This window comes from Gavialis gangeticus, unplaced genomic scaffold, assembly GCF_001723915.1.
Source record: "Gavialis gangeticus isolate Ggan-Ray unplaced genomic scaffold, GavGan_comp1, whole genome shotgun sequence".
Classification (NCBI taxonomy): Eukaryota; Metazoa; Chordata; order Crocodylia; family Gavialidae; genus Gavialis; species Gavialis gangeticus.
The window spans coordinates 548155-558165 of record NW_017728996.1 but is presented as its reverse complement, the minus strand read 5'-3'; the positions used below and the strand labels follow the sequence as shown (position 1 = coordinate 558165).

Below are 10011 nucleotides of genomic sequence, written 5' to 3'. Positions count from 1 at the left end.
TGCAAGGGACGTGGCCCTCCTGCCTCTGCGCTGGATGTGACTTGACCTGGGAGCAGGAGAAAACCAACCTTGAGGCGGGTGGGGGCAGGAACTGCTGCCAGCTGCAGGCTTCCTTGCTCAGAAGCAGCTACTGGCTGTGCTGGCCCTGCTCAGGTGGAGCCTGGCCTCTCGTCTCCCAGCAGCACTGGGAAGCCCAGGCTTGTGCTGTTGGACTGTGCCACAGCCCAGAATCTGCCTTCAGCTGCCTCCGTGACCCCTGGCCCAGGCCCCCTGACCTGCTTCCTGCAGCATCTGCTCCAGCATGGACGGGGCAGGCGCCTTCTGCCACCTGTTGTGCACAGGTCTGTGTGTCGGTAGGGTCGGCCCAGCCAGGAGTCGGGGTTCTGACACAGATGGTCTTGAAGATGCCCAGCCCTGCCTTCTCCCGGGTTGTGGGGTGAGCTGGGAGCAGGAAGGGCTCTGCTGGGGGAGGCATGTTATCCTGATGGTTGCCTATTCTGCCCCAGGATGGAGCTGCGCTGTGTGATCGCGGTTATACGGCATGGGGACCGCACGCCCAAACAGAAGATGAAGATGGAGGTCAAGCATCCCAGGTGAGGGGGGGAGGGGTGCTGGGGGGCGGGGGTCTGGACCCCACCCAGGAGGTGCTGTCCCCAGCCAAGGCTCTCTGCTTACCTGGTGCCGTCTCGCCAGGATTCCCGCCTGGGGGAGCTCCTGGTGACAGCTCGCAGTGCTGCAAGGTCATGGGTCCCTGTTGCTCCCAGCAAGCAGCTCAGGCTGAAAACACCTGTTCCTCCAGGCTTCGGGGTGGGATGGGCAGGGAGGAGCCTGTCTCCTGCCGGGTCTGCCCTGTGAAAGGCGGCCTGGCTGGGTGCATAGGGAGGACCCTCATCTTGGCTGGAAGATGCACTGGGCCTCTCTGCTCTTGGCTCAGGTTCTTTGAGCTGTTTGAGAAGTACGATGGCTACAAGACGGGGAAGCTGAAGCTGAAGAGACCAGAGCAGCTGCAGGTGAGCGGAGGCCATCTGGGGGCCTGTGTGCAAGAGCCTGGGGGACGGGGGAAAGTGTCTGTTGCCTGACCGCTCCCTGGGGCCGGAGGGAAAGACTACCTCCCATGGGACCAGCAGTCTTGACCATGGCCATGGCAGCTGGGTAGATCTGCACAAACAGCCAGCAGGATGACGGGGTGCTTGTCTTGGGGCCTGAGTGGGTAAGAAAATAGAAGCTGTGGGGCCTGGGAGGTGGGTGGCTGTGGGCTGGTGTGGCTGTCTGGGGGCCGTGGCCGCTGGGGCAGTAGGTGTTGGTGGCCGCGGGCTCATGCTGACTCATGGCATCCGCGGTCCTGACAGGAAGTGCTGGACATTGCACGCCTGCTCGTGGTGGAGCTGGGGACACAGAATGATGGCGAGATGGAGGAAAGGAAATCCAAACTGGAGCAACTGAAAAGTGTCCTTGAGATGTGAGTCAGGACAAGGTGGATCATCTCAGCTCGACATCCAGGGACGATATGGCAGCCATGGGTGGGGGGACTCCCGGAGCGTCCGCCCAGCTGGCCCCGGGGGCACCAGGTCAGCTGGCAGCAGTGCCCCAAGGAGCCAGCACTGGCCCCAGGGCACCACAGGCCCCATTCCTACTGTTGTGGGCACTGAGGGCCAGCGCCTGTGGGGTGCAGGAGCAGCTGTCCCCTGGGCACATAGCACTCACAAGCCAGGCCTCCACCTTGGTGGGGGGACCACTGCAGGCTGTTGTAGCACCTGGCACGCAGAAAAGACACCATGGAAAACCCTGATGAGCCCAGGGCCCAGGTGTTGGCTTTTGTGCTGCCCAGAGCATCTTATGTGGCCAGAACAACAGGCCACAGGGGATCCTGGAATATCCTACAAGTAGGAGCTCTGATCTTTCCCTTTTGGACCTAGGCGGCACTTGTTTGTTGTCACGCTGCCCATCATGTGCTGTGGGCAGAGCGTCTGTTCCCTGCTCGGTCTCTCATGCTGGGCTTGTACCTTGAGCGCAGGGGAGGGTCCAAGCTGGCAGGTGAGATCCAGCACTTGTCTGGGCAGCCTTAGCTTGGCTGGCTGCTGAGCACAGGAGGCCTTTCTCCAGTTCACATGGGGACATGGGGCGGCAGGACATAGTGTACGTGGGGGTAGTAGGCAGGGCTGGATTAACACACAGATAAACGAGGCACGTGCCTAGGGCCCTAAGTGAAGAAGGAGCACAGTTGTGCTTATTTTACATGTTATAATTATTGAGTGGAAAAAAAAAGTAGGGGCCCATGAGTTTGTTCACCTAGGGCCCACTAAAGGGTTAATCCAGCCCTAGTAGTGGATGAGGTCTTGGCTGCTCCATGGTGTTGGGTGAGCATCTGTGTGAGCCCTGGCCAGGCTGGGCACATGGGGGCATAAGAGCCTGCACACTGCTGTGCTGCTGGGTCCCCGAGGATGGGCTGAATTGAGCCTCCCTGCATTCATGTCCCCATGACAGGTATGGACACTTCTCCGGAATCAACCGCAAGGTGCAGCTGACCTACCTGCCCCACGGGCACCCGAAAGCTTCCAGTGAGGATGAAGGTAAGGGCCTGAGCCTTGCCCTGCAGCTGAGGGGCTCTGATCCCTGTGCTTGCCCCCAGCAGTGTGCAGTGCTGGCCAGGAGCACTAGCCACACCTCCCCTTGGCTGCTATCCCTGGGCTCGTGTCCTCAGGATCTGGGATCCACTGTCTTGGGCAGCTTAGGGCTGCTGCCGTCTGTGTCCACAGCACCTGTTGTTCCCCTGAAAACTGCATCCTTTCTGTCCAGACTGGTGCTCCCAGCTTTGAGGCTCCACCGCAGTCTCTGGGGAGGCTTTCAGTGGGCTTGAACTGAGCCCAGGCTGACTCCTGCCCTCGCCTGCATGCCCGTCAGTCCTGGAGCTTGTGCCTGAGGCTTGCGCTGCTGTGACTTCATAGATTTAATAGACATTAGGGCTGAAAGGGACCTCAAGAGATCGAGTTCAGCCCTCTGCCTCAAGGGCAGGAAGTCAGCTAGAGTCAAAGATTCCCAGCAAGATAAGTGTCCAAACGCTTCTTAAAGGAGTCCAGAGTAGGTCCTTGCACCACCTCTGGAGGGAGTCTGTTCTAGGCCTTGGGGGCTCAGACAGTAAAGAAGCTTTTCCTCATGTCCAACCCAAGATGGTCTTGAAGGAGTTTGTGACCCTTGGACCTTGTCATCCCTTGGGGTGCTCTGGTGAACAGGCGTTCCCCCAGATCCTGATGCATACCCCTGATGTACTTATAGGCTGCCACCAGGTCACCCCTGAGCCTGCGCTGTTCCAGGCTGAAGAGTCCCATGGCTCTCAGCCTCTCTTCATAAGACCTAATCTCTTGTGCGTGGCTCTCCTCTGCGCTCTCTCAAGCTTCTCCACATCCTTCTTGAATTGTGGAACCCAGAACTGGATGCAGTACTCCAGCTGTGGGCTCACCAAGGCCGAGTACAACAGGAGGATGACATCCTGACTGCCTGTTTGTCTGTGCAGAGGCCCGCAAGGAGGCTGCCCCATCACTGCTGCTGGTGCTGAAGTGGGGGGGAGAGCTGACCCCAGCAGGACGTGTCCAGGCGGAGGAGCTGGGCCGGGCCTTCCGCTGCATGTACCCTGGTGGCCAAGGTGAGCTCCCCTTGGCAGGTCCATCTTGGGTGGCATGCAGTGCCAAGGGAAGGTTGTGCTCAGCAAGGGCTGGGGACAGTGCTGTTTTGATCCCCCCTCCACTGAGCTCCGTGCAGCCCAGGACCCTGCTGGCATGCTCGTCTTGTATGGGGGAATCCTGCTCCCTTTATGCCTCTTGAGACAGCTTTACAGTCCCACGCATGGTGTGTTGGGCCCTCACATACAGGCAGTGATTCGGTTATCCCTGCTGCTTGGACATCTAGGCATGCACTCACAGGCTAAACGGGCGTGGCTGGCTACATGCTGGCTAGGAGCAGATGCAGCTTCATGCACGTGCTGGTGTCTGTCCTGAAGCCTGTGACTAGGAGAAGCATCCTCTCGCATTTTGGCCCCAGAAACGGAGCAGTTCAGGCACTTGCCTTGTGTAGGGTCCCCTACAGCAGTAGGTCTCAACCTTTTTTGTACCAGGACCCATTTGTAAAACATTGGTTAGTCCTGACCCAGTAAATAGTTGAAGTAGAAAACAGCCCCCACCCCAATTTGTGCCCCCACAGGGGGCACGGGGCTACAGTCTGACTGGACCGGCACAGGCGTGAACTGCCTTTGTGGCCCAGCAGGCAGGACTCGGAGCAGGAGGGCAGAGTGGGGCAGTGAGACTCATTGCTGCCACTGCTGCTGGAAGTCCTGCACCAGCCACGCTGCCAGCAGCGCAAGTAACCGGGGGAGAGGAGGCCACGCTGCCCTTACCTCCTCCTGCCGCCATCCACTCATGCACCAGGCTGCAGCTCTGCCCTGCCGCCGTGACCTGGCCACCTCCATTGCTCCTCTTAGGCCACAGCTGTACCCCAGAGAGGTGGGGTGGCAGGCAGGGTTGCCTCTGCTCCTCTACCCCTCTAACACATTGTTTATGCAGGCTTAGAAGTTACTTTTTGTCCTGTTCCCTGTGGCCACAGAGAATAGTCTGTTGCATTCCTTTAACCCCCTGGAGCTGGCTTGTGTGGCTTCCCCATTTTGCTGCTACTGCTGTGTCTGTTGTTGGGAGGATGGGCCAGTCCCCTCCCGCGGCAGGTCTGGTCAAACCACATCCATCAGCTTCTCCCTTTGGCACTTGGTGGGTAGTGCTGACCTCCCCCAGCATTGCAGCACCTGAGGCTGCCCATGTGCTCAATGAGCTGAGCCCAGAACTGCAGCTGCAGTGATTCCCAGAGAAGCTGGGGCTGGTGCAAGGGATGGAGGCTGATGCACCCGGATGCAGGCTGAGCCTACTCTGTGTTCCAGGGGACTATGCCGGCTTCCCAGGCTGCGGCCTGCTGCGACTGCACAGCACCTACCGCCATGACCTCAAGATCTATGCTTCGGACGAGGGCCGTGTGCAGATGACGGCAGCAGCTTTTGCCAAGGTTCTTCCACTCAGCATGCTCCTGCCTGGCAGCAAAGCTCCCCAGACCTCCACTGGGGCTCCCCCAGGGACAGTGGTTTTCCTTGAGGCTGGCCCAGCCAACATGGGGGAAGGGGGTTCTTCTGGGGGACCCTTCACTGTAGCTCCCCATTACCATGGTACCAGGGATCATTTCGCTTGTTCCTGTGGCGCCCTGATGGCCACTGTGCTGGCAGCCCCAGGCATCCCTTTCCCAGTCAGCTCCTGGGATGGAACCACCTGCCACCAGAGCAGCTTTTAAACTGGCCAGCCTTGCTGCCTGGGAGTGAGGGGCTGCTGGCCATGGCTGGCGAGGGGTCTCCTACGGCGGTGTGGGGGAGGTGGCTGGAGTCTGCTGTGACAACTAGCCAAGGGGCACTTCTTCTGGAGCTCGACTTCCAATGTGCTTACTTTGTGCATGCAGAGCAGTGCAGCTACGTCTGCATCGTGCGGCTCTCAGGTGCTCACCTGCCCAGTAGCCGGTTGTGCATAGCCAAGATGCAGCCAGAAGGCAGCCTGTGTCGGGCATTGCTGGGGCTGGCAGAAGAGCCCAGCCTGGGGCTGCTGCCCCAAGTCTCCCGCAGCATGAGGTGACACAGGAGAGTTGGTCACAGCGGGGCCAAGCTGAGCCATGCCTGTGCTGCTGTTGCAGGGGCTGCTGGCACTAGAGGGGGAGCTGACGCCCATCCTAGTACAGATGGTGAAGAGTGCCAACATGAATGGGCTGCTGGACAGCGACAGTGACTCCCTTAGCAGCTGTCAGCACCGTGTGAAGGCCCGACTACACGAGATCATGCAGAAGGACACCACGTTCGGTGATGAGGACTATGAGAAGGTAATGTCCCCTTGCCACTGTGGTCAGGTGGGCCCACAGGTACCAACATGTACAAGGGCATCCCAGCAGCCCTGAGCCAGCCCAACGCATGGGTGTGAAAGGCAGGGGTGGGCACCAACTTCAGAATGGGACTGAAGGGTGGGAGTACAGTTGTAACCAGCAAGCCTTTATGCAAACAGGTTTGTCACAGAAACACGGCACTCTGAGTTCATGGGCTTGGCTGACAGTGTAACGTTGAGGCATTAGACCTCTGAGCAGATTTGACCTGGGACAGTGTGATCTGTGCATGGTATGAGTCTCTCAAAGCAGCTCATGTTCAGAGAAGGTCCTGCCCATCAAAGCACGGGCTCCTGGAACAGACCCCCCGGAAAGAGCGAGGGAGGCAGAAACCCACCCTGTAAAAGATGGAACTTGATAAGCTCCTGAATGAGGCCAGGCTACATCTTGGCCTGTTGCGGCAAGAAACTGGGCTTGGTGACAGAGCAGGCCTCTCTGTCCCATGTCTTGATCTTGGGCTCGAGTGTCTGGTGATGTCAATGCAGATGTGACACACCCCTGAGCTGTCAGGGTCTCCCAGAGACGCACTCTGGGTCTGTGGAAGCTTACTGGCCCCCACTGCACCAAAGGGGCATGCCCCAGATATTAATTGCCCAGAAATCACAATGCAATACAGGCACTTTTGTCAAACAATGGGTAAAACAAAAGGGCTTATTGCACGGAAAGAAGAAGTCAAATGCTCTGAGACAGTGAAACAAAACAGACAAAGTGCCAGATCTCTTCCCCTACGCTTGGACCACCACCCAGCCCTCCTGAGCTTTCTGTGAAAATCCTGGGGCTGCCCTCCCCTCTGTCTCAGCGAGCTGCTTTCCCCAGGGACCTCCATCTGCCTCCTCACAGGAGCCCTCTTCTCACGGTCACTTCTTCCAGAACATCCCCTACTGTCCCTACCTACCTTCGGGGGAGCTGGAGAATCCTCTCGAGTGTTTCTGTCTGTGGCTCTCATCCGTCCAGCCCCCACATGCTCCATGTGGAACCTGAGCTTCTTGTTCCTGTACTGATAAACACCCAACAGCGCTCGTCTCCACCAGTTCTGACGTGTTAGGAGCAAAATCTGGGCTTTCCAGTGTGGTGAGATTCTCCAGAATCTCTCTGCAACTGGGTTCAGGAGGGGTGGTCATGAGCATTTCTGTTGTAACCAGAGGCAGCAACATGGAATGGAAATGGTTCCGCTCCTGACAGTGTTGCCTGGGTCTTTGTGGACAGCTGTTGTGCCTGCGGTGGGTGGGACAGAGGGGGCAGCAGGCAGCCTGCAGCACTAAGGGGAGCAGGCAAGTGTTTCTGCTGGGACATGGCTGGGGGTGCAGTACTTGGGGATGCCGACCTCACTGAGTTTCTTCTCTGCAGCTGGCGCCTACAGGCAGTGTCTCGCTGACGAACTCTATGGCATTCATTCAGAACCCCGTGGAGGTCTGCAACCAGGTCTTTGCCCTGATTGAGAACCTCACCACCCAGATACAGAAACGGTTGGAGGATCCCAAATCTGCAGGTGAGCAGCTGGACTGGGAGGAGAGGGTCTGGGGCAGAGCCTGGACCCCTGCTTCTGGGGACCAGGGAGCTTTACAAACTGCATCTGCAGCCCAGAGGCATTGGATAGAGGCCTGGGAGAGGCGAGGCTAAAGCTGGAAGGGAGTGACCAGGCCCAAGATGAGCAGCATGGTTCAGGTGGGTGGGGGTGGGAAGGTGCAGGGCTTCTGGAGCTGCAGGGCAGTGGAGCTGGCTTCTGCCTTTGAGCTGGCAACACAGGGCAGGCAGTAGCATGAAGAGGGGTTGGGCATGACTCTCATCCATCCCCTCTATCCTGGGGCCACCAGTCCCCACATCAAAGCCATGTGCATCATTGCTGCTCCGCAGACCTGCAACTGTACCACAGCGAGACGCTGGAGCTGATGCTGCAGCGCTGGAGCAAGCTGGAGCGGGACTTCCGCATGAAGAGCGGGCGCTACGATATCAGCAAGATCCCCGATATCTATGATTGCATCAAATATGATGTGCAGCACAACAGCACCTTGCAGCTGGAGGGCACGGCCGAGCTTTTCAAGCTTTCCAAGGCCCTGGCGGACGTGATCATCCCCCAGGTATGCTGCAGCCCCATCGACGACTCCTACAGCCTCCCAGGGCAAGCAGGACTTGCTCTCTGGAGCTGCAGTGCCTGGCATGCAGCCCAAAAAGGGACGTGTGCTGGGCCTCTGCTGAGTTCATGACAAGGATGAAACAGCCATTACTGCCAGTGGGAGGCTTCACTGCTGTCACCCCATGGGGGGACAGTGGGGAGGAGCCTTCAGGCCCTGCTTGGTGGGTCTGGCTGTCCAAGTCTCACATTGATGTCAACCCCCATGGGGCCCAGGTAAGTCCAGGTCCACTGGGCAGGCCTGTCTCTGTGGAGCTGGGGCATGAAAGGAGCCAAGATCAGAGCATGAGGCCAGGTGCTCTGGCCCTGGGTGCAGTGCCCCAAGCAGGAGGGCCCATTACATAGCACAGTGTTTCTTAGCCTGTGCTGGGTTGTGCACCGATCTCAGCTGTGCTGCCCTGTGCCTATGCAGCCCCTTGTTCCCAGTTATGTCAAAGTAATACTTCACCCCAGTCAGCTGGCATCATGTCTCTGCAGCCTGAGGAGCGTGAGAGCTGTCCTCAGCTTTCATTTTCCCCTTCTCCAGATCTGCTTCCCCTTCCCTTATGCTTTCCCACTCCTTCCTCCTGCCAGCCTTCCCCTCAGTGCTGGCTGCTCACCCCTTCAGGATGCACTGGGCTAATAGGTCTGTACTCAGTGCAGTTCTGCTCAGGGGTGGGTCCTCCCAGGTGCTGAGCTGGTCCTGCATTGGCAGCACATTCCCCTGAGGCATAGCACATTATGGGCAAGTGAATTCAGTGTTAGGACCCTGCCTTACAGCACACAGGGAGCCCCACTGCCCACATCTACTTGTGCCAGGACATGGGGGTCTTGGTTACAGGCTGGGTGTAACAGAGTTATTCCTGTGTGGTCATGCTCAGTGGCACACTCCTGGTGCCCTGCACATCTGAGGAGAGAACTTCACCTTCTGCTGCTGCACTGCTCAGACCCTCCCCAGCATGTGAGAAGAGGGCGTGGATCCATTCCTGTATGGCCTGAAGCCTCAGCACTGACAGGTGGTTCTAGAGGGCCTAGGATTCAGGGAAGGAATCTGGAGGACTCTCCTGGGCTCCTAGCCCTCCCTGGAGGCTAATCTGCCTGGTAGCACTGGGACCTGACAGTGGATGCTGGGCCCAGGGCTCCCTGGGCACACAGGGGCTGAGCTGCCCTTTCCCCTTCCTGCCCTGCTATAGCCTGAGGTTCTCCCCAGATCTGTGGACCTGTCATCCCCACTCCATAAGAAGAAGCACCGGTCTTGTCAAGAGCTGCAAGGGTGACAGCCTCAGAGTCCCGTAGTCTTTAGAAATCAGGCTGAGGTGGTGTGCCTGGCACCCTGCACAAGGGGAAACCTGCAGGCGTTGAGCTCATGCTGAGCACTTCGGGTGAGGCTTTGCCAAACATGCTGCACTGCCCTTGGCCTGGCACCATGACTGTGCTGATGGCTCCGGGCCTCTGGGAGCAGGGATCCAAAGCAGACTGGCACTGATTGAGGGCAGCAGCCTGGAGCCCAGAGAGCTGCTACTTGTGTGACAGTGGAAGGAGTCATTTTAGGCACGGCGCCAGTGTGGCTCCGTTGTGAGCGCACAGCACTGTGGGACCAGTGCCAGGGACCTGGTGCCAGGGCCCCTGCCAAACACGGCCTGTGCTTAGGGCTGGCAAGCGCCTTGGGCTCTTGGACAGGTGCCCTAGTGGTACCCTCTGCCTAGGAGCCTTTGACTCTGCTGGAACCAAGGTCCTGGGGCTGAGCAAAGCTTGGTCTGTCCTCTGGGCTTTTGTCCCACTGGACGAGGGGCTCCTCTCCCCTACAGCCTGGTGCAAATCCTGTTCCCAGCTTGCAGCACAGCCCAGGAGGTCAGCAGTCACCCAGCGCCAGCAGTTGGGCTGCGTGGCTTGGAGCAGGCCGGCCCAGCTGGCAGCCTTGCAGGCTGTCCCAGCTCTCGCCTCGCTTTCCT

At 58.7% G+C, this 10011-nt stretch overlaps 1 protein-coding gene across 1 annotated transcript in view; it reads left to right on the top strand.

Moving 5' to 3' along the window:
* Window positions 1-477: 477 nt before the first annotated feature.
* PPIP5K1 (diphosphoinositol pentakisphosphate kinase 1) overlaps window positions 478-10011 on the top strand; it is a 54776-nt gene continuing 45242 nt past the window's right edge. Inside the window, exons 1-9 of the mRNA XM_019503869.1 lie at window positions 478-593; window positions 935-1010; window positions 1350-1459; window positions 2485-2570; window positions 3512-3640; window positions 4919-5040; window positions 5710-5892; window positions 7297-7438; window positions 7804-8027. Coding sequence (XP_019359414.1) covers window positions 508-593; window positions 935-1010; window positions 1350-1459; window positions 2485-2570; window positions 3512-3640; window positions 4919-5040; window positions 5710-5892; window positions 7297-7438; window positions 7804-8027 — 1158 coding nt within the window. The 5' untranslated portion in view covers window positions 478-507. The remainder of the gene's footprint in view (window positions 594-934; window positions 1011-1349; window positions 1460-2484; window positions 2571-3511; window positions 3641-4918; window positions 5041-5709; window positions 5893-7296; window positions 7439-7803; window positions 8028-10011) is intronic.